The 24,222-nt window shown below is 41.7% G+C and overlaps 1 protein-coding gene across 4 annotated transcripts in view; it reads left to right on the forward strand.

Moving 5' to 3' along the window:
• ENTREP1 (endosomal transmembrane epsin interactor 1) overlaps positions 1 to 24,222 on the forward strand; it is an 80,265-nt gene that overhangs the window by 25,508 nt on the left and 30,535 nt on the right. For 3 of the 4 annotated variants that reach the window (XM_072992187.2, XM_072992189.2, XM_072992190.2), the window contains 4 exons: positions 3,446 to 3,553; positions 3,641 to 3,774; positions 21,231 to 21,360; positions 22,062 to 22,140. In XM_072992187.2, coding sequence (XP_072848288.1) covers positions 3,446 to 3,553; positions 3,641 to 3,774; positions 21,231 to 21,360; positions 22,062 to 22,140 — 451 coding nt within the window. Of the gene's footprint in view, positions 1 to 3,445; positions 3,558 to 3,640; positions 3,775 to 21,230; positions 21,361 to 22,061; positions 22,141 to 24,222 lie in introns of all 4 variants that reach the window. The other variant, XM_072992188.2, reaches the window with a different exon arrangement.

The following is a 24,222-nucleotide window of genomic DNA, read 5'->3' on the forward strand; positions in this document are numbered from 1 at the left end:
CTCCATAATATTGATGTAAGATGCTCACCAGCATTTTGTCTGGACACTATCAGAACTTCGGAACTAATAATAGCCTCTTTTTATGCTTTCAGACCTCTCACTTCGAAAGCCCAGCTTCATCCTATCCATCTCTATATCGATGGTCCAGATTGTGTCTATGGCTTACCAGCGGCCAGACGACTCACCGTCTAATCAGCTTTAGGCTCGCTCCACAGAGTGTTGCCTGCCTCGACTACATCTAGAGTAGAATCGAGTCTCTTGGCATCTATTATGCATCAATATGATCTGTGCCTTCCACATTTGCGGAGCACTACCGGTTAGCCGTAGGAACACGCAATACCACTGGATTTGGCAGAGCTGTGTTGGCATCCTTCCTACCGGGACGGCCCACCAGCCAATAAATGAAGCTTGCCAGTCACCCATATGTGTGTATTCACAGAGGCCACGAAGAAGAAAGAAAGGTTACTTACCTGAAACTATGGTTCTTCAAGTGGACCTCTGTGAATTCATACTACCCACCCATCCTCCCCTCTGTCCGTCACGGGTATCTTATTGTGGTATAACTAGTGCCTGGCGGACAAATTACAGGAACTGAGGGGAATCTTGGGTTGGAGGAGCATGTGCTTCTTGGGCGATTGTCCCATAAAATTGTTACTTTTAGCTCTGGAATGCTCCGAGAACGTCAGCGCAGGTAAACCCATATGTGTGAATTCACAGAGGCCCACTTGAAGAACCATGGTTACAGGTAAGTAACCTTTCTTTCTCCGAGTAGTACTCTGTGAATCCACACGGGTTGTCAAGAGCTTTGTAATTTTCAGAGCTATGACAATGGCGGATGTTTGGAAGTGAGGTACCACGGGTGGGTGGGGCATGGGCACCATGGGAAACATTCTAGTCAGTTATTTAAGCTCTAGAATATTCTGAAGAGTCCTGCGCAGGCGCAGTTTAACCCATTTGTGTGGATTCACAGAGTACCACTCGAAGAACCATGGTTACAAGTAAGTAACCTCTCTATTTTTCTGCTAGACATTGCTTCATACTCCACTGGTTGAGGAATAAAGCTGTATTCTTTTTCCAGCATATAATCACATTCAGAAGATTTCTCTTGGGGTCCATAAACAAATTGAACACTGTCACTTGTGGATCTACAATTAGCTGTGTTTTTGTGACGTTCCTTATTTCTGGCCCCACAAAGCTGCAATTACTGAGCATCTCTACCACATACATAAATATCTGTTTTTGGCAGCCTGTTGACCTTTGATGTTGATATTTATGATACCCTCAAAAGAGTTAACTACTGATAGTTAATTTGTCTTCTTCCCCCTACTCTTAATTTAGTGAACAGTAATTGTCAGGCTTCCAATTCCACATTGGCTTTCACTGTTATTTTAATATTTTGCATTGGTTATTTCTGGGGGAAATTCTGGTACTTAGGGGAAAGCAGTAATGTAGGGTGGTCCTGAAAGAAAACTTGTGAATTTGGGCTTCTTGTGGAGCCTTGCTATCTGCAAGCCACTGCAAACAAAAAAATAGACATGGACTGTCAGGCATGTCTTACCATTAAAAAATAGTGGCCAGAGTTCTACGTATATTGTTTGCATAACTTACCACAGCTAACTGACTAGTTGATGGGGCATGATTTATTTATTTATTCATTTATTAAATTTATACCATGCAGTGTACTCTGGGTGGCTAACAATAAAACAATATAATAAAATAAAAAACAACAATAGTAATATAACTCAAGATGGGAAAAATATTCAAGTGATGATAGGAGGGAAAGCCTGCCTAAAGAGCCAGGTCTTAAGTTTGATCTTGAAAACACCCAGCAAAGGAGCCAGACAGATCTCTGGGGGCAGACTGTTCCAAAGTCGAGGGGCCACTGCCAAGAAGGCCCAGTTTCTTGTTCTTTCTCTTTGGGCCTCCCTCGGCGTTAGGCCCCTCAGCCGCCCTTCCTGGCTAGAATGAGTGATTTGGGTAGTTCTAGGTGGGAGAAGGCGTTCCGCTACATATCGAGGTCCTAAACCATTTGGGGCTTTATATGTAATCATTAAAACTTTGAAATCAATGCGGAAACGAATTCTGCACCATTTGAAGCTTCCGCATCAATCTCAAAGGTAGCCCCACGTAGAGTGCATTACAGTGGTCTAATCTTGAGACTACAAGTGCATGGACCAGAGTAGTGAGCACCCCAACATCAAGATAGGGACGCAGCTGGGCAATCTGCCAAAGATGGAAATAGGCAGAGTGGACCACTGTCGCCACCTTCCAGATGGACCCTCAAGCTGTGAACCTCACTCTTCGCAGTGAGAGTCACTCCCCTGAAAGTGAGGGAGTTTCCCAAACCACCAATGGAGAGGCCACCCACCCTCATGACCTCCGTCTTGTCTGGGTTCAGCCTCAGTCCATTCTCCTGCATCCATTGCAGTACAGCCTCCAGGAGCGCTGAAGGGACAGAACAGCATCCACTGTGGTTGGAGAAAAAGGAGATGTAGAGCTGGGTGTCATCAGCGTACTGATGGCACAAAGCCCCACACCCCTGATGACCCTGATGATGCTGTTGTGAGCCTGGTTATGTGCCCATTTGTACAGCCAAGATGTACCCTGGCACCTCGTCAGATAGCCATGTCTACACAAACCTTACTTGAACACCAGTAGCATTCTAGTCAGTGTGCATTCTTAGAGCCACATGAGTAGCAGCTAGATCTAGTATGATCCAGAAAATCTGTGGAAATAATCATAATTTTTAACAAACATTATAAGTGTGACAAGCTCCAACCCAGGCTTTTCATATTTAAAAAATAACTTTCAGCAATGTGTTTGATACCAGCCATTAATCACGCCAGACCCAGTAGTTGAAAAATGAAATATTTTTATTACATCAACATCAACTTGGGAATGGATCTAAGCTTCAGTTCTTCAGTTACAACAACCCAACAGCAATCCTTTTTCTTCAGTTATATTCTCCTTCTCATCACTCTCCAACCCTCCAGCTCCCTCCTTCTTCAAGCTCCAGGATAGGCTGGCTACATGTACCACCCAGCCAGTGACCTTACTTCCCTGTTAACCAGCAGATTGGTCAGAGTTCCATCACAACAGGATTAGTGGAATGTTAGTCATTATTATATTTGTTTATATTTCAGTGCAAAGAACAGAATTCCAGGAATATGAGAAAGCTACATGAGAGTATTTGAACAGTAACTTGCCTTCCGTACAGTACGTGTATTTGTATGTGGATCTTGGAGACAAGAATGGGAAATATCCCATAGTGAGAACAATCTAGTTTAGACAAAAGTTCAGGCAGCTTCCATTGTTTGGGAGTCAAAATAATTATGTTTGTATCTTTGCAGAAAATGTCCATTGTCAAACAAAACAAAACAAAATGATATATTGGTCTTCTTTGTAGTTGTTTGTTACTTCTGTTATCCTTCTTTTTGTCTTACAGAAAGTTCTTTTTGCTCTTTGTGCTTTGAATGCCTTGACCACCACAGTATGTTTAGTAGCTGCTGCCCTTCGTTACTTACAGATATTTGCAACAAGAAGATCCGGCATAGTAAGTGAGTGCAAAGAACAATTTAACTTTTATAAAGCAAAGAATTGCTATGTGTAGATCATTAAAAATAATACTTTATTTTGTTAGGAAGAATCCCAGGTTTATGCAGGAGAAGTGGAAGAACAAAGCCATGCTTCAGATGCAGAAGATTTTGTGCCGCCCATCCCACCTCCATCATATTTTGCTACATTTTACTCTTGCACACCAAGGATGAGTCGCAGGTAAAGTGCTAAAAAGGAAAGTGCTTTGTTTATTCTGGGTCACTGTCAAATAAAGGATTTAACCAACAACACTTCTTCCTCCTAAAGCTACAACTTTTCTTGAAGTCAAGATTTACGTGCAAGTCCCATCCCCATCCCCCTGAGTGGTACCTGTTGTCATTCTGTCCTGGCTGTAAGCTGTAATTCTGTGATTTTCATCTAAGAGCCTTATGACAATTGCGCCTAGATAAGAGGCATGTATTAATTTGTTGAAGTTCGATGGTATATATTTGTTGCCTTGGGCCATGATAGAAACTGATTTCAACATGTTGCATGTGCAGCACACAGGTCCTTTGGAAGTAGTTTTTTCTTTATATATCAGATAATCCTAAATTGTGCATGGTAATTGCTTTTTTTGAGCATTAAAACATATTGATTAACATCTAAACAGGATTGTAGGCAGTATGCTACATATAATCTTATATCTTTGATAACTAGCAATGTATTGAATTAAAAATCAATTAGATCCGTCTTTTCCCCTGTGCCCTCTGTTCTCTCTGGTCGTCAGATTCTTCTTTCTGCATTGATCTCTCTCTCTCTCTCTCTCTCTCTCTCTCTCTCTCTCTCTCTCTCTCTCTCTCTCTCTCTCTCTCTCTCTCATATTCCAGGTTCTCATTTAATTTCTATCAACTTTAAAAGGCACTAGTAAAAGCTAGATAACAGTTTTAGAGGAACTAGTTTTGAGATCTAAGCAATTGAGTGATTCAGTTAGGAAATCTATATTGTCTGTTCAAACGTGTGTTTGGAGATCTTTAGGGGGCACAACCAGCCAACAAACCAAAGGCTCTAGGTTTTTGTGATGTTACCTATCGTTTTCTGTAGAATTCATGCAGAATTTCATCTTTCTATTACTTTGCATTTAGGAAATCTTTTCAGATCAAACAACAAACCAACCCATTTATAAAATATTGAACTGGGGATATAGGAGATCTAGGGGTGCTGGGACTGTTGTAAAGAATTGCCTTAAGGGCACCTCCAGAGAAGAAGGGGAATTTCTGAGCAGTTTTACCTCCAGAAGATTTAATTGTGTATTGGGGGCCCTGGGAGTACTAGAAGGTTAAAAGTACTGTATGCCGGAGGCCTGTTGCCCATCCTTAGCATACATGTTTATGATGACTGTATGTTGTCTCCAGAATCTGAATATCTGTTGCTAGGAGATAGCAGGAAATGATTATTTGTCTCGAAATCTTCCCTCCAGAAGCTTAAAAGGTAGTACATTAAGCCTAGCTAGCGTAAAAGCCCTTATGACTTTAGATGACATAGTGCTGGCTAAATACGAGGAGGTAATAAAAGCAGATTTCTTAAGGAAGTTATATTTCCTTAACTGGCCAAGATGGTCCTGTAGTTCAGTGTCCCGTACCCTTAACTTCACCGCTTTAATGGCATCTGTAAGACCCATTGCTATAAGTATACTGGGAGAAAAGCCAATTTTCGATATCTCTTCTGTTATATGCTTCTTCCACTTTGACTGAAAGGAATCTAGTAGAATCAGTGGGGCCAAGCCTTTTGATGAAAAAATCAGTTTAAGCCAGTATTTCAGCATAAGGACTTTGACCTCTGCTTTAATGGATATTAACCCGACATCTTAAGCGAAGAGCCACATTGGAACTGCAAGGTGGAACTCCAAGAATGGCTCTCACAAATTTGGTCTGAACAATCGCCAGAGGTCGTAGATTAGTGTAAACAGATGTTTGGGTAGGTGATTTTAGATGGACAGTATAATGTTTTTAATATAACACTGCCTGAAGTTTTACCTATATTAAGGATATATTATGTTATTAATTGGAAAGAAGGGGTTGTTTTATCATGTTTTAATGGAATTTTATTACCTTGCCCAACTTTACTTAACAATAATTATATGTATCTATTTTATATTGATTTGGTTTTACTGGTCTTTGACCGTAATAACGTATACAAAAATTATTTGTCTCAAATCTTGTTTTTTGGCTTCCAGAAAATGTAAGCCTTTGGTCTGATTCAGTGTAATGCTGCTGTCCAGGAAAAACATGAGTTTCTGAAGAGGTTCTAAAACCAATTTGTTTTCTATGTTAAGAGTATGAAATTGCTCAAGTAATATGAAAAGAAATAGGAATTCCTTAAGACAAATGCCGAACTGTAATGTGAATAAATACCTATTTATGTTATTACTTTCTTCCTTTTTTAAAAATTTGATTTATATCCCGCCTATCTGGAGCAACGGCCCACTCTAAGCGGCTTCCAATACAAGATAAGACAATATCTTCTTCATCATGGCTTCTGTGAATGCACACAATTGGGTTCAGTCTGCTCCGCTCAAGACTCCTATTCTAGAGCTTTTAGAAAAAATAACATAGTTGAGAGTTGCCCCTACAGCACATGCTACGCCCGCCTCAACACTCAGTTCCATTTTACCGCCGTGGCGTACGGAACTTCTCGATTTAGAGCTAGCGTTTTACTGATTCTACTGTTTAGGTTATACTGTTTAGACCCGGACTAACTGACTACGATTTTCTCGCTATTCCTACTTCCCGTTGCCCCTTGCGTTCATCCCTTTTTTCTGGTTGGAAATTTTTGTGTCGAGACTCAGACTGTTACCGTTCCTGTGCTTTCTACTTTGGACTGGCTTTGATACTGGTGTTATTCTGGTGCCGACTTGGACTGTCTTTGACCACTCTGTCTCCCTATTCCTTTAGATTATACTTTTGGGTTATTTATATATCATTGGTTTTGACCTGGGCTGCATTGGGTTCACCTTCGGTTTTGTGAGTTTACAGAACACCCTTTATTCTTCCACTTTATGTCCCCTTTGGTTCCCTTTAGACGGTACGTGTCGTGTACTTGTAAGCTCCCCTTTTTGGATGGTCACGACTGTTGTTTATTTTGTCTAGGGCAATAGAGGCAAACCTTTTCTGGCCGGAGTGCCCAAAATGAGGGGGTGGGGAAGAAACCAGTGGCTGCTGTGCCGCTTGGAAGACCAGAATCGGAACGGGAAGTGGCAATTTCAGTGAGCTTGCAGCTTTAAGAGCAGATGCTCCCTATGTACAATTCTTCCATGATAAAGTGCTCCTCTACCCTGATGTCTCCTTTCTTCCCAAAGTTGTCTCCGATTTCCACCTGAACCAACCTTTGATTCTACCGACTTTGTTTCCTGATCCTTCTTCAGAGACAGAACATATGCTTCATTCTTTAGATGTCCGTAGGGCCTTGGCGTACTACACATCACGGACTAAAGACTTTCGTACTTCTCCTAGGCTTTTTCTGTCTTTCTGTGTCCCATGTAAAGGATCACCTGCATCTCCTTCCACGATTTCAAGGTGGCTTGTTTCCACTGTTGCTCTTGCTTATGAACTCACAGCAATACCCTTCCAGAGGGTCTGAGAGCACATTTGACCAGGGCAATGGCAACGTATACAGCCTTCCTGCGTGGTGTCGATGTTTCTGACATCTGCAGAGTAGTTACTTGTCAACAGTGTCCACATTTGTGATGGACTATAGACTAGACATCCAAGCCAAGAAGAAAGCGAAATTTGGGAGAGCAGTTTTGACATTGATACTAGAGTGACAGCCCTCCATCTGGTAAGTGAGCTTGCTAGTCACCCAATTGTGTGCATTCACAGAGGCCACAATGAAGAAAGAAAGGTTACTTACTTGTAACCATGGTTCTTCAAGTGGATCTCTGTGAATTCACACATGCCGCCCTACCTCCCCTCTATCCGTCACTCTTTATGAATTCATGCATTCTAGCTTATTACTGGCGGATAAAACGGAACTGAGGGTTGAGGTGGGCGGAGCATGCGCTGTAGGGGCAATTCTCAACTATGTTGTTTTTTCTAAAAGCTCTAGAATATTCCAAGGAGTCCTGAGCAGGCGCAGACTGAACCCAATTGTGTGAATTCACATAGGTCCACTTGAAGAACCATGGTTACAGGTAAGTAACCTTTCTTTTCCCTTCTCCAGTCCTACCATAAAAACCAACAAGGCCATAAAATCTTTGGAACATTCATCCGTTGTTTCCATGCCAGTGACAAAGGAAATGTATTTCTTCCTTTCTCTGCCCCTCCTTTTCTTTCTTTCTCCTTTCTTCCCCATTCTGTTTTTATAAAAAGGTGCCCCAAGCCTCAAAACTTTGAAATTATTGGTTGTTACTTTCTCCATAGTGCCCTGTTTCATAAGGGTAAGGGAGAAGGTATTTATTACCTGTAGATTGTAAAACCAAATTAAATAGAGAGGACTTCTCCACAAATGAAGCCACATACTTGGTAAACCTGCATCATTTTTATATCAACAGTGATGCAAGAACAATTACTTTCTCTCTCCACTCTTCTTCTCTTGATTCTCCTCTCTTTGACTCATCTTTGAAGACTGTGATCTTAATTATCTACAGGAACAATTAATCTTTGCCTGTAAGACTGCTTTGAAACAATTAGAGGCCCTGGCATATACTACATACAAATATAATATACTGCAATCAGTAAATAAAATAAAGAGGCAGCAGATGGGGAAATGCATATTTCATTGTATTTTAGGTCTGAGCCAACAGAAGTCTAAGATTACTGCATCCTACCTAGCAACTTATACATGTTTTCATAAGCCTTTGTCTCTGCTGGTCCAGATCAGTTCCGTCTGAAATTATGTTCAGACATTGATTCTTTCCAAACGCTAAAGTAAGCAAGCCACTTGCAAAACTTAGTCTAATGTACATGCTGAGCATTTCACTGCTACCTGCAATCTTGTTGTCTTACCAGTTACGAAAACACTAATTAAGTAATAGCTAATAATAACAGTGAAGCATTGTAAAAAGAGCTTCCATGGGAAGACTAAGGAACAAGGAACACAAAGTGTGTATTTCATTAGCATTAGAGAATTAGTGCATACTTTTATGATAAAGTAGAAGTTTATCGTGAGGAAGAGTGTCCTGTTAATAAGTAATAACTGCTAATAATTGTGTGAGAGGAATTACTTTTACTTAGAGCAGATACACCGAAATCAACTAGATACCTTGTAATAAACAGAATAATAGAATTGTAGAGTTGCAAGATACCCTAAGTGACAACAATTCCAGCCTTGATGTAGAAATTCACAGCTAAACCATGCCTGATAGCTGGCTATTCAAACTCTGTTTCAGAAACTGATGAAGGACAGTCTACTACCTGCAGAGGTAGTTTGGCTTCCCTGTTTCTGAGTGCTTGCCACCAGCATTGATATTCTTTCTCCTGCCTAGCAGCTACTCCCTTCTATTGCTCTTCCAGAAGATTCTGCTCTGCCCAATTCAAGAATACTTTTATCTTCTCTGATGAGCTTGTGTATATAGGCAGGCCTCTGACTTGTACTTGCTGCAGGTATACCATAAAACATCAGCAGTAAAGAAAACAGACATGGCACAGATACTGCAGATCATTCCAGCAGTCTGCTCACTGACCATGTTTCTTCTCCTTGTGTACACAGTGGCTGATCACATCTGGCCTATGCTTCCAATGGCTACAGAAATTTTCCTTCTGTTCACAAACTCCTGTCATGAGCTCACTGGGATTGAAGGCACCATTAGAGTGCCATTCATTTCAGTAGGTCTCCTCCATTGTCAGATTAAAATGAGTTTTAGCTTGTACCTATTTGTTATCCTAAACAAAGGAGCAACATTGTTTGCCATATTTCCCTACTAGTGTTGAACATGCAGCTATCAGGAAATGTTGCCAGCAGATGTATTGGTGCTAGACAGATAAGAGTATACAGTGGTACCTTGACTTACGAACTTAATCCGTATTGGAATGGCGTTAGTAAGTCGAAACGTTCATAAATCGAAGTACCATTTCCCATTGAAATGCATGGGAATGGGATTAATCCATTCCAGTGTTTCAAAAAAAAAAAAACTAAAATAAAAATAAACAGAGCAAGTCCCACACTGGAACTGGAAAAAAATAAATAAAAAAAAATTGAAAAAACACAAATCCGAAAACAAAACACACAAACATAACCCCCCCCCGTCCAAACCCACCATCCTAAACCACACAGAACAGCTTTTAAAAAAGGACTTACCAGTCCGAAGCCTCCCGGTGCTGCGCTGCCTCCACTGCGGCTGGGGGCGAGCGCCCAAGCGCCCAGCCAGCCCAAGCTTCCCAGCGTTGGTAGGCCCGGTCTACTCCCTGGGAAAGCCTGGCAAAAGAGCAGCCTCTTCACCACCAACGGTATGAATGGAACAAAAAAAAAGGCAGGGGGAATTTGAATTTCCCACCCTTTTCCCCCTGCCTTTTTTTCATTCGTAGGTCCAGGCTCAGTTCACAAGTCGAAGTAGATTTTTGCGGACGGAGCCGTTCGTAATTCTAATCGTTCGCAGGTAGGGATGTTCGTAAGTCGAGGTCCCACTGTATGTACTTTTTCTGTGAAGGAAAGTCAAGAAATTGAGGAAAAGGAAGTTAGGAAACCACAGATGGCCTGCAGGGGGTCAAGGGTCTTGTCTAGGGCAGGAGAACATGGAGACAAGCACTGTGTAATAGACAATGGCCAGGAGCCACTTTAGCAGTTTGGAAAAAAAAAGACTATAATCAGAAGGACTAAAAGCAGATTCTTGAATAAATGCTGGATGATGGAAGCAGTGCTTGATCTGTAGGAACTCCAATATTAGTTAGTCTGCCTCACATTGGTTAGCCAGCAACTGCATCTTGTTGGATTCTACTCTGTAACCCTGGCAAGGCTGCACCTTATAATATCAGCTTTCTCGTTTGCTTATTTTGCTGATAGTGCACTGCAAATAGGCCAGATCATGGGCTCTTTCCCAGTTATTGACTTGTTCATACAGATATCTTCCATTTCCAGGAGGTATCAGGATATTCTAGTCAGATTATGTGAGAGGGAAGATTCCATTTACAGCTCTTTCCTCGCCTCCCCACATGCTAGCTCAGGTGATCCATTGTGCTGATCTGCACTTTCTGGTTATATGCTTGACTGAGATCTTCCCTCTGCATCTTTCTTCCAGACAGTTAATTGGCTGGTTGACAGAGATACTTGCCAGGACTCTGCTTGGCTCACTCTTCCATTTTTCCTAGCCACTTCTTTTTCCTTTCTTCTCTGAAGCTGCTCTTGCTCTTGAAAACATCCTGAACAGCTAATTGGCTAATACTCAAGGCCTGGGTGCCCAGGCAGAAAGACATGTGGGCTGACCACTGTAGATCCAGGTTAAAAAACACTTGCTACGTATGCAAATGGGGAGAGTCAAAATAAGAGGCCAAGGAACAGATGATGTGGGGAATCAAAAAGCTCTACACAGGTTTGGAATTGCCAGCTTTGTTCTGACAAATTCCTGGGTCTTTACTAGCAGAAAGTGATTTCTGTACTTGGCAGAAATACTCTAACTGTAGTTTTTTTACTCAGCAGAGAGATGCAGAAAGCATTAATTGTTTTGTCACAAATCATACTACTTTTTAAAGGCACAAAAAGTAGCAAACATCTGAAGTGCTGGGAAACAGCAGAGGCCTGCATGTTGTAAAAAAGCATCAAAATGTTTCCTACCAGGGTGAAATTTTGCTTGTTGGAAGCAAAGGTGAAAAGCTGGGGGGTTCTAATAGAGTTTTGGAAGCCGATGGATGTTAGCTATGCCCTCAGCAGAAGGTGAATGTTCCTGGTTCGTAAAATGAAAAGACTTCTGTACTTTTGAAGAGGCTAACAAACATAAAGGAAAAATTCCTCCATGTCTCTCATGAGTGTTATACTAAGAAGAGAAGAAGCATACCAGATGAAAATTGTGCTTTTGGTATCCATTCTTACAATAAAATTTTCAGGGTGTAATCCTGGGAAGTAAGACTCAGGAATTGGCATGGGCAAAGATATATTCCACAAACTTCCTCAGTTTGTTTATTAGGAATGAGCCTTTCAGGTCTAAATGAAAGATCGAAAACATGAAATTTGTGTTCATCAATTGTTAAAAGAGAGCTTCTGAAATGCAAGTGATCCATGTTTACAGAAGAAAGGGTATTCCTTTTTTTATATAATCTTACTCTACCCTTCATGTCAGATTGGCTGAGAAATTTTTAATCCAATAGCATTCCAAGGGCTCTCAGCAGACAATCAGTACATCTGGTGGGGGGTATGTGTGGGAATTTTGAATTTGTAAAATGGCCTGGATTTCAATGAGGAGTGCTCGTTACTTTAGTTTTTACTGTGTGCCGAGTTCCTTGTGCTGTCAATCTTGAATTGCTGCCTGCCTACCTGCCTCTGCCTCCATTTTGGACCCTTTTAGCCCTCTTCCTTTAATTTTTAGGGGCTTTTTGAAAATACATTTGTGGCGGTCTCCTCTGAAGCCCCTATCCCCCCAGGCCTTCACAAGCTTCTCGCTCTTCTTCCTTCTTCGTTGTCACCAGGTATTGCTGTCTCAATACCATTCACTCAAGGAGACATGTGTACAGTGGTGCCTCGCTTAGCGATTGCTTCGTTTAATGATGTATTCGCTTTGCGATGGATTTCTTTGAGGAAATTTCCCCATCGTTTAACGATGTTCTTTATGGGGGAATTTCACTTAACGATGTCCGTTTTTGCTCATTTAAAAGTGTCTTAAAATGTTTGAAACCTGTTTTAAATGCTTGGATTCGATAGTGCACCTTCTGAAACATGTGCAAACTTAACGAAGACTCAGAACAATTTTTGGTGATTTTTTTGTTTTTTCCCTCATTGAAAACCATTGGACTGTCCGTCCAATGGATTTAAATGGGGAAAACAAAAAATCACCAAAAATTAACGAAGACTCAGAACAAAACCAAACTAAGTGTGCATAGGTTTCACAAGGTGGACTACCGAATCCAAGCATTTAAAACATGTTCCAAACATTTTAAGACACTTTTAAATGAGCGAAAACGGACATCGGAAAGGGCTTCAAAAGCACTGAAGCCGGCTTCAGTGCTTTTGAATGGCTTTCCGATGTCTGTTTTCACTCATTTAAAAGTGTCTTAAAATGTTTGAAACCTGTTCTAAATGCTTGGAATTGGTAGTGCACCTTGTGAAACCTATGCAAACTTCATTTGGCTCTGTTCTGAGTCGTCGTTAATTTTTGGTGATTTTTTGTTTTTCCCCTTTAAATCCATTGAACTGTCCGTTCAATGGATTTAAATGGGGGGGGGGGGAAATCACCAAAAATTAACGAAGACTCAGAACAAAACCAAATTAAGTTTGCACATGTTTCAGAAGGTTCACTACCGAATCCAGGCATTTAAAACAGATTTCAAACATTTTAAGACACTTAAAAATGAGCGAAAACAGACATCGGAAAGCCATTCAAAAGCATTGAAGCCGGCTTCAGTGCTTTTGAATGGCTTTCTCTTGGGGGAAACATTGTTTCACTTAGCGATGTTTCCTATGAGGATTTTCGCTTAAGGACGGCAATCCGTTCCCATTGGAACGGATTAACCGGTTTTCAATGCATTCCTATGGGAAATGGTGTTTCGCTTAACAATGTTTTCCCATAGCGATGGGTTTTTTGGAACCAATTAACATCGTTAAGCAAGGCACCACTGTACTTTTGAAACTTATTTATTTGATCAGGGAGGGTAACATCTGATTAATATACAGTAGGTAAATCACAGGTTGCTAATCACTTGAAACTGAATCAGTACTACTTTAACTTTAAAGCTCTATCCACTCTCTGTACCATTCAGCGTTCTCACGGATCTCTCAATCACCCTTAGTTCACTCTTAAGTTTCACACACTCTCTCACTACCCGAATCTCTTCTCACTCACTGAATCTCTTCTCACTCACTGAATCTTCTTTCATACCCCATACACCAGCCTGTATATCCAAACCCCTCCCCCCTTGGCACCGCCTTCCGTCCACTCACTGGCTCCTTCTCCACTGCTCAGCTGTGACGGACAGGTGAGGGCAGGGCTGTTCGCTACAACATTTTTGGGGTTACTTTTGTTGTTGCCAAGTGGCCTGCCTGTGCGCCTCTTTGGGGTTATTTTTTAAAAAAAACCCACTCCTGGTTTCTTAGGAGATTTTTTTTCCCTCTTTGGTTTTTGTCTCTTTTTGGCTTATTTTTATTGCTGCCTGTTGGAAAGAAAAGGCATAAAGTGGTGAGGGGGAGAGGATTCTCCCCATATTCTAGTACTTTTGGTTTGAGCTGATTGGTGTTTTGGCTTTAATTTGCTTCCTTTTCTTGTTTTTTGGGTTTGTGTGGTGTTTTGCTTGTTTTGCTTCTGTCTCTCTTTCTCTGTAGAGAGAGGAGCTTTCTCTGTTTGATTGGCTTTTTAAAATTGTTATTTGGTTAGTTTTCTGTGGTTGAAATTCCAGCAGTAAGTTGCAATTAAAGTAGGCCCACTGAATCAATGGCACTTACAGAGGAATTCAGTTGATTCAGTGGGCCTACTCTAGTTGCAACTTGCAACTGTATTTAAGTCTGTGTATGTTAAAGATGTATGTTTTGGTGAGGAGGCTGTTTTGTTTGCTTCTGTGGAGGCAAAGTGTGGATCCCAGGAATGGACTTTGAGTCTGTACCAGTGTGTGACAGGCTGTGTTGTTTGTGATAGTTGGTTGGGTGGAGCTTGGGGCATTTCTTTTTAGCTGTTCTTGGTGTTGTGGTTTTGGTGGTTGCTTTGGTGAGTGTGTGTGGGGCAGCCACGAGCTGGCTGGCTGGCTGGCTACTTCCTTGCTTTTTCCCTATTATCCTGCCCAGACACAGAATGTCTGTGGTGCTTGGTAAGTGGCACTGAACTCATATTGTGGTTTTGAACGTTATAATATACGAGTTATATACAGTGGTGCCTCGCTTAACGAGTGCACCGTACAACGAAGAATCCGTATAGCGATCCCTTTTTGGGGATCGCTATACGGAGCTGCCCCAATCGCCGCACTCGCTTTGCGACGATTGGGGCGTCCGGCGGCCATTTTGGAGCTGCCGATCAGCTGATTGGCAGCTCCAAAATGGCCGCCGGATGACCCGAAATGGCCCCCGTCAGTGTTTTCGTGCCCTCCCCTTGCTTACCGAGGTCGCGAAAACGCTGCGGGGGGCCATTTCGGGTCATCCGCGGCCAAAATGGCCGCCGGACCGCGAAAACATCGCTGGAGGGGTGAGTTTTGGCGCCTATTGGAACGCATTAAATTAAGTTTAATGCGTTCCAATAGACTTTTCCTGCCCCGTACAGCGATGTTTTCGCATAGCTATACGGGGCACCACTGTAATTATATATAGTTACATAATATAATATAATATAATATAATATAATATAATATAATATAATATAATATAATATAATATAATATAATATAATATAATATTGTAAACTAGTGCCTGCATGGGTCTGATGAAGATTTTTCTTTCTTGTGTGTTGTATGCTTTTGGAGTAGATGGATTCTCTATTGCCTTGCCTCTGCTTTTTTTGGGGGGGGGTAATTTTAAAGGGTTCCTTAGGGTTAATTTGGGGTAATTTTAAAGGGTTTCAAGCTGCTAGAAAATGCAAATGAGGAAGTGGCATGACCACTGTATGCAAAATATGAAAATTAAAGAACTCCCCAAAGAAACTGAAATGGAAAAAGAAATCACTGTACATATCCATACTATATGTTACAGAGGTAGAAAAGCAAGGAAACCCCTGGGATAGGATAGGCTGGAGCTAGGTTCTGTATCTGAGTATGAGAAATTGAGATGGTCAAAACAAGCACTGGGCTTTGCTGTAGCCATCCAGGTGTTAGAGTGCATTTCCTATAATCTGGTTGATACTAATGGAAATTAGAGTCCAACAATACTCAAAGGGCCATGAGTTTCCAGCTTGTATTCTGTCCACGTGGGTCAGCATTTCTGTCCACCAAGAGGCATGCATGTTTTTACTGCTGACTAGCAAAATAAAGAAGAATTGTCTAGGCTTTGGCCTCTGTTCTTCTGTTTTTCTTTGCTGCACTTGGGAGAGGACATATGTGCTGGCTATAGCCTCTAGTATGTTATAATACAATGTAATGTACAGCATAGCCAGCTTTTAGATTAGATCAGCTTCATTTTATGTCTGCTTCCTTTATTTCTTCCACATAAGGCATTTTTCTGTAATGCCTAGAGACAATTTGAACACAAGGCTTTATAGTATGAGGCAGAGGCAGCTGTAGCAGATGCTGTCTCACAAAGGGAAAATGGAAATGGCTTGAACTAATGGAAAATAAATTTATTGTCCAGCACGAAATACTAATCAAATGTCAGCCATTCCCACCTCCTCACTTTGTCTGGCTGATACACTGATGAGTCAGTTGCTACATGAATTTCTTTCATCAAAATGAAATGGAAAGGAAGGAGTATAGAACAAAGCTAAACCTTCTAGTGTTTATGGAAAGTCTGAGTACGAATGTCCTTTTCTCTTTTTCCTGGCTTCACATTGGTGTGCCCCTGTTTACCCGCATAAAAATCGCAACATTTAGCCTTTATTTGGCCCTGTAGATATTAGAAGGAACACCAACTTCTCATATAAATCTGGAACACTGTTAATTAATTATAAGTTAAGTAAAGCATTATACAGCAGTTTAAGTATAGATAGTAACTGACACTTTAATTAATAGTATTCCAGATTTATATGAGATGTTGAGACCTTACAGAGATGTCTATCTGGGGTTATGTGATTTTATTCATATTTAGTTCAGCTCCAACAGAATATTCACACACCCATTTTTTGCCCTCCTAAATAATGACTGGCCTGTCTTCATGGAGACGAATATACTTTTAATTAATTTGCATAATTCAATCAATCTCTGACAGTTTACTCTGATAATGAAAACTTATCTGGTTCAGTTTTTAAAAATTACTTTTCAGTCTTAGAATCCTGAGGGAAATATGGAGTAACAAACTTTTTAGTAAATATCTTGTATGAATGCCAAATTATTCTAATTTCTTAATTCATAAACATATTTTTCTCTACTACTTGTTTGATCAGTAATGTACTGTACGTACTTCCAAATTCCCCCAAATCTAGAAATGTGTGTAATGAGTTAAATATCCACTTGGAGTACAGTATCTGCTTACTTTGAGAGTAATTTTTACAAAAGAAAACCTAGAATGTATTTGTAGATGACCAACCCCAACAGGTCAGAAATAAGTTTGCTGAATATTCCATGATTACTGTGTTGGCTTCTGACTCCACCTGATCTGGACTTAGCTGTGTGTGGTAATTGAGATCACTGTACATCCTGGCAGGGCAAAGCATGAGAAAACAGATTAGGATCCTGGTTTGGTTCTGCCATGATGGGCCTGTACTGGGTTCAAAGCATTTTGGGGGCAGTGGACTTTCTTGCCTGTGTAGTGGCTTGGTAGAGTTGTCTGCCTAATTTCTTGCACTCATTGAGTTGGGAAGGGATGGTAAACATTTGGATGAGCCCAGAGCTATACACAATACGTTAAAAATGGTTGTCGCTGTTATTCCTCTCTACTTCTCCAGTAACGAGGGTCAGTGGCATTACTTCCTAGAAGCAGCAGAAAGAAGTATGTGTGTAGGTGTCCTTCACTCTCGAGAGACTATGGTAACATGCTCTGAATAGAGGTCTTGGAACAGCGTCTACTCTAGTGTGGCTCAGAAGGCCAATGCAAGAGTGACAATCCCTTCCACACTGAAGACAAATACAATCTGTCCCCTGTCCAGCTCCCTGATTTTGCTCCTTTCAGGACTGCCTCTTCGCCTCGGCCTGCTGGACAAGTGTCTCTTCAAATTAGGAGAGGCCATGCTGTACCGCCTGCCTCCAGTCTGAGTGCTCAGGCCATTCCTAAGGCCTTCAGATCCCGCTTGCAGATAACCTTGTATCGCAGCTGTGGTCTCCCTCTGGGGTGCTTTCCCTGCACTAATTCCCCATACAGGAGATATTTTGGAATCCGACCGTCAGCCATTCTCACAATATGCCCAAGCCAATGTAGACGTTGCTGTTTCAGTAATGTTATACATGCTAAAAATTCCAGCTCGTTCTAGGACTACTCTGTTTGGAACTTTGTCCTGCCAAGTGATACCAAAAATGCATCGGAGACAACACATATGGAACATGTTCAACTTCCTCTCCTGCCATGCACAAAGGGTCCAGATCTCATTGCAGTACAGGAGTGTATTCAGGACACAGGCTCTATAGACCTGGATCTTGGTATATCCCGTCAGCTTCTTATTAAGCCATACTCTCTTTGTGAGTCTAGAGGACGTGGTAGCTGCTTTGCCAGTGCATTTATTCAGCTTGACATCTAGAGAGAGAGTGTCAGAGATCGTTAAGCCAAGGTACCCAAAGTCATGAACAACCTCCAATTCTTGTGTGGAGATGGTAGTAGAGGGAGGTGAGTCCACGCTTGGCCCATGACCTGTGTTTTCTTGAGGCTGATTGTTAATCCAAAATCTTGGCTGGCCTTACTAAAATGGTTCATAAGTTGTTGGAGCTCTTCAGCAGAAGGGGCAACAACAGCTGCATCATCGGCGAAGAGGAAGTCCTGCATGCATTTCGCCTGGACTTTGGTCTTCGCTCTTAATCTAGAGAGATTAGAGAGCTTTCCATCTGATATTGTCTGGAGATAGACACCTTCTGTTGCAGTTCGAAAGGCGTGCTTCAGCATGACAGCAAAAAAGATCCCAAACAGAGTCGGTGCAAGGACACAGCACTGTTTCACTCCGCTTCGGATGTCAAAAGGGATCTAATGTTGTGCCATCAAAAACTACAGTGCCTTTCATTCCCTTGTGGAAGGACCTGATGATGTTACGGAGTCAAGGTGGACATCCAATCTTGGGAAGTGTTTTAAAAAGGCCGTCCCTGCTAACCAGATCAAAGGCCTTTGTAAGATCTATAAAGGCCACAAAGAGTGGCTGTTGTTGTTCCCTACATTTCTTCTGCAACTGTCTGAGGGAAAATACCATATCGGTGGTGGATCTATTAGCTCGAAATCCACACTGATTCTGGATAGACTCTGTCTGCGAGCACCTGGAGTCTCTTCAGCACAACACGGGCAAGCAGCTTCCCTACAACGCTGAGAAGAGAGATGCCACAGTAATTATTGCAGTTGCCTGTCTCCTTTGTTCTTGTACAACGTGACAATGTTTGCATCCTTCATGTCCTGTGGCAGTGGTTCCCAACCGTGTACTGCTTGTGTGGGGTGCACTTGCGGGGGTGTGGGGTGCCCACAGGGAGGTGGAGCACATTCATGTGCATGCGCACAACAATGCTCATGGGGGGCTGCTTTGCAGGGGCAGAGCACACTCGCACGCATGTGCGCGGCAGCACTCATGGGAAGGAAGGAGATCTGTGTGGCCCAGTCCACCGTTGCTGGGTCATGGACTGGGGGTTGGGGACCTCTGTCCTGTGGTGCTCCACCTTCCCTCCAGCAAAGACAGAAGAATTCATACAGCTCAGTGGTGATGATCTCTTCAACAGGGATGTTATCCTTCACAGGTGTCTTGCTGGAGGGAAGGGAATCCAAGGCCACTTTTATTTTTGCTAACATTGGTTCGCTGTCCAACTCTTCCAATACAGGCAGGCTCTCTATGTTATTTAATGCCTCTTTGGTTACTACATTCTCTCTGGAATATAGCTCAGAGTAGTGCTGCACCCAGTGTTCCATCTGCTGTGCTCTGTCCTGAATGGTCACGCCTGTAGTAGACTTCAAAGGAGTAGATTTCTTCTGTACCTAAAGCCTGCTTGATACCATCATACATTCCCTTGATGTTACCTATTTCTGTATCTGAGAGTAGAGCTGAAGCCAATAATTACTAGAACATCTCATGACAGTCTGTTGGACTTTGCTACGAGCAACTCGAAGAACCTGCAAGTTGTACTCACTAGGACAGGCTTTGTATTCTGCTAGAGCTCTCCTCTTTTCCTTGTTGGCTGGCATCAACTCCTCCGAATGGGCTTTGAACTAGTCTGCCATCTTTTTGGTCTTCTTGCCAAATGTGGACAAGGTGGTGTTATAAACAACATTCTTCAAATGTTCCCATCATTCAGATGCATTTGCAGCAGCCGGGCCTGGAAGAGTTTCCTCAAGTGCTTGGGCAAATTCCTCCACTTTTCTCTGATTGCGAGTCTTGCTGATGTCAATGTGTCTTCCTTTCTTTTTCATGTGATACAGTCTCTTTAATTGCAGTTTGGATCTGCTACACACCAGGGAGTGATCAGTATCATAATCAGCACCCTGATAACTGCATGTGATCGTAATACTAGGAAGGCTAGAGTGTCTAGTGAGGATCAAATTGAGCTTATTATTACATCCTTGGCAATATCTCTGGCTATTTCAATGTCCGGTCATTGATTCCAGCTAACCTAAAAGACTGGAAGCTGGGTGTAAAATAAAATTCCATCCATTACTATAGTGCATCAGGGTGGGGAAGGACGTGGAATTTTCCATGAATTGGACTAGCTTCATGGAAATTCCCCTCCAATGAATTATAGTAATGGAAAGGAATTTATTTTTAGATCCACCAGCTGGACGTTTGTAGACAACATGCACCATCTAGAAACCTCAGGCAGCAAAATTTAGGTCTCCTGACAGACCTATTGAACTAGTACTTACTCCACATCCATTCTTTTTCTTTCTTTCTTATTTTTACTAGCAGGGATGTAGAGAGGTGCTTAGGGATCCTCTAGCCTTTGCCAAAGTAACTTGGTTGGATTGATTGCCCTGTAAATTAACCTGGATGGATGGGGACAGTGCATCCCCTTGGTCCTTCAGCTTAGGAGGCAAAATGTCTTGGGTGAGCTCATTCACTAGGTGTCCTCCTCCCACCTTCTCTTCTTGCTTAGAACATAATGCTAAAAAGGCATGCAACAAAATCTTGGGTTTTACGTTAAAAATGGGAACACGTATTTGGAGAAAATAAATATTACATGGCCAGATGTGAAGAAGAAAGGAGGACTTTGCCCTTCTCCTGGTTTTCTCCTCGAAGCATTTGCTTTGTATTTTCAAAACTTGTTTGCTAGATGCAGTATGGGAACTGGCCACTGGTGGAACTAGGGGGATATTTCTTTCTCCCCCTTGCCCCCACATGTATATATGGAAGAACTGGTAATTATGAGCACCTGGCATGGCTTAGGCCAGTGGTTCTTAACCTTTGTTACTCAGATGCTTTTGAACTGCAACTCCCAGAAACCCCAGTCAGCACAGCTGGTGGTGAAGGCTTCTGGGAGTTGCAGTCCAAAACTCCTGAGAAACCCAAGGTTAAGAACCAGTGGCTTAGGCTACTGAGCCAATAGTAATGATAATGATCTCATGCCACCCCCAAAACCACTGGGGTTGGAAAGCAGATCAACCACAATTCAGTTGGATTCAGAAATAAAATGCTGTATGTCACATGTATTTTTCTACAGAAAGTAGTTTCTGCCTGGATTGTTTGTGAAACTCCTTATGAGTCCTCCCCAAATTCCTCTTTCCCCTCAAAAAAGAGATTACATTTGTTCTGTTGGTCATTGAATTCCTTGGAAATGTCAAGGGATTGTTATAGTTGATACAAACTTTCTGTCGTATTCTAGGATGCTGGATTCTGATGTCATTCCATTACCTCATATTTATGGAGCCAGAATTAAAGGAGTTGAAGTTTTCTGCCCACTGGATCCTCCACCTCCTTATGAAGCTGTTGTGAGTCAACTGAGTCATGAGCAGGTATTGTCCCTTGAGATTTTGAGCTCAATGTGCTTTCACAGCAGGCAGCGTAAATAACCTTCAGATGGTTCCATTTGCAAATTTCGGGCAATGATTACATCCAAATACTTTTAGGCTTTAACATTGCCAGAAGTTGAGAAAATAAAAATGAAAGGTATTTGTGTAATTTGAGCTAATGTGCCTCTTGGATGGATACTTTGTTTTTATAGAAAAGAACTAAATCCAAATGTGATTTTTGAAGCTGGTAAGTCATAAAATGTTATCCTCATTTTTAAAAACTAACTTCATTACCCAGATTTCTTAAAAAGAATAGAACATATTTTGTAGTTGCCAGCCCAGTATTTAATTAAAAATTTTATGCTCCTCCCTGCCCCTAACATAAGGTTCTTTTCTTTGTTTGCATGGCACATACTAGTAATAAAGACACCAGGGTTTTTGTTAAAGAATGTAGATTTTTTTACCTAGAAATTAACAACTTTCTCAGAGTACAGCTCATAAATAATATATTTGTTTCCTTTGTAATGTGCTGTGTTTTGAATGAAGGATATATATTTGTCTTCCTGAGACAGATGAGCTGCAAGATCATCCTTAATTGGAGAACTACTGACATTTTTAATGTTTAACAGTAAATGCCGAATCTGTTTCTTGGCATGTTATTTGTCTGTTAATATTTATTTCAGTATTGTTGATTTCCTGTTTAGGAGGGTACATCTCAAATTTCAGATGTCACAGAATCTGTTAACAGCCCAGCAAGAGAAGATGATACACAAGAATCAGAAGGTAAAGATTATGTCTGAAAAGTTGTGCTAGGCCTGATGATGGATTATGAAGAAATATGATAAATTATTTCCTCTATACAGTGGTGCCTCGCATTACGATTGCCCCACATTATGACGAAACTGCATTACAAAGATCTTTTTGTGATCGCAAAACGATGGTCTGAATGGGATTTTTTTCGCTTTGATCGGTTCCCTGCTTTGAGAACCGATTCTTCACAAAATGATTATTTTCCTCCAGCTGATCGACGGTTTCAAAATGGCCGCCGGGTAAATAAAATGGCTCCCCACTGTTTTCTGGGTCGGATTCCTTGCTGCACAGGCACCGAAAATGGCCGCCCTATGGAGGATCTTCGCTGGACAGTTGAGTTTCCAGCCCATTGGAACGCATTGAAGGGGTTTCAGTGCGTTTCAATGGGCTTTTTATTTTCACATTACAACGTTTTCGTTCTACAGCGATTTTGCTGGAATGAATTAACGTCGTAATGCGAGGCACCACTATATCTGAATTGTATTTTCTCCTTCCTCTCTGTTAAATGTTTCCTATTTCTATTTACAACTAGACATGGACTATTCATGTTCATATCCCTGAGTGCCGTGGAGGCCCATTTCTTCCCCAAAGAACTGGCCAGTCCACTCACTGTACACACTGTAGTGCTCAACTCCATTGTTTTCATTGTGCCAATCACAGAAGAAGCCCAGCTGGCGCAGCCAACCACTGCTTCATGGAGACGGGACAGGGAGTCTTATTGCTCAGCTGATGAGTGGCTGACTGCACAGTGAGGTGGGAAGAGCCAGCTGGGCTCCTTCTGTGATTGGTGCAGTGATGATGAGAACAGAGCCAAGTACTGTGCTGCAAATGGTCAGTGGACTGGCCAGTTGTGTGGGGAGGGAATGGGCCTCCATGGTACCTTTGGTGTCGCTGTTCATATTTGTATCCCTAGGGATACAAATACAAATAACCCATGTCTATCTTCAACAGTGACTGGAATTTGAACTTTGGTCTAAGTATAATCCCAAGCCCATATGTATATTAGTCCCAACATAGTAATATTAGGTAGTTTTGAACTCTGCTCTTCAAAATTTGGAGCATTGCTTTGCCTGGGTATTGGCATACAAAGCAAATAAGGGTTTGACTGCATGGCTAGGTTAGAGTGGGTTGGATCGGGCTAAATATGATCACTAGGAAGCCCAGCATATCAGTTGCTATCACATCCAACTGGCATATGGATCTCAAACAACCCTATTTAGTATACTCCAGGCTGCTCCAACCCAGTGTATGTATATTAGATATGCATATTATAAGTGGTCTTCAGGCAATTAGGTAATACACTTCTTTTAAAAGTCTGATTGAGAGCCTGCCACAGCCTAATGCACATACCTAGTGCACAAATACATATCTTTTCCTTTTTGTACTGTGTTTCCCCGAAAATAAGACAAGGTCTTATATTAATTTTTGCTCCAAAAAACTCTTTAGGGCTTATTTTCAGGGAATATTTTATTTTACAGTCATGTTATCATCTTCTGGTTGCTGCACAATGGTAGGGGGCTGGGTTTCACTTAACTGGGGCTTATTTTTGGAGTAGGGCTTATATTACGAGCATCCCGAAAAATCATACTGGGGCTTATTTTCAGGTTAGGTCTTATTTTCAGGAAAACAGGGTAAAAGGTGATGGATTCAGCTATGGGAAATTTCTTGACTGGCCCTTTAAGACAAGGAAAAGGAAAGATTAAAACATTGTTTTAAAAATAACTCATGCAACAGATTTTGACTGCTTTAAGGAAGACTACAATTTTCTTTCGCCTCCTCTGCTCCTTTGCTAAGGAGCAGAGGAAGTGTTTAATCAGCCAATTAAGCCACAATATTGGTCAATCAAAAAGGAGAGGTTTTAGTTTGTTCCTAGTGATCTTTTGGAAATGTACCAAAAGAAAATGATCCTACTTGCACCAAAAAGGTAAAAGCCCCTGACAGGAGCCACAAAGGTACAGGTAGGAATACTCTGGGGCTGGGATCAGATACCATCTGATCACCTTCTTTATGAGCGAACTAGCCTTTTTGCAGCAGACCAAAACAGCAGGCTAAATG

This window comes from Pogona vitticeps, chromosome 2 (assembly GCF_051106095.1).
Source record: "Pogona vitticeps strain Pit_001003342236 chromosome 2, PviZW2.1, whole genome shotgun sequence".
NCBI lineage: Eukaryota > Metazoa > Chordata > Lepidosauria > Squamata > Agamidae > Pogona > Pogona vitticeps.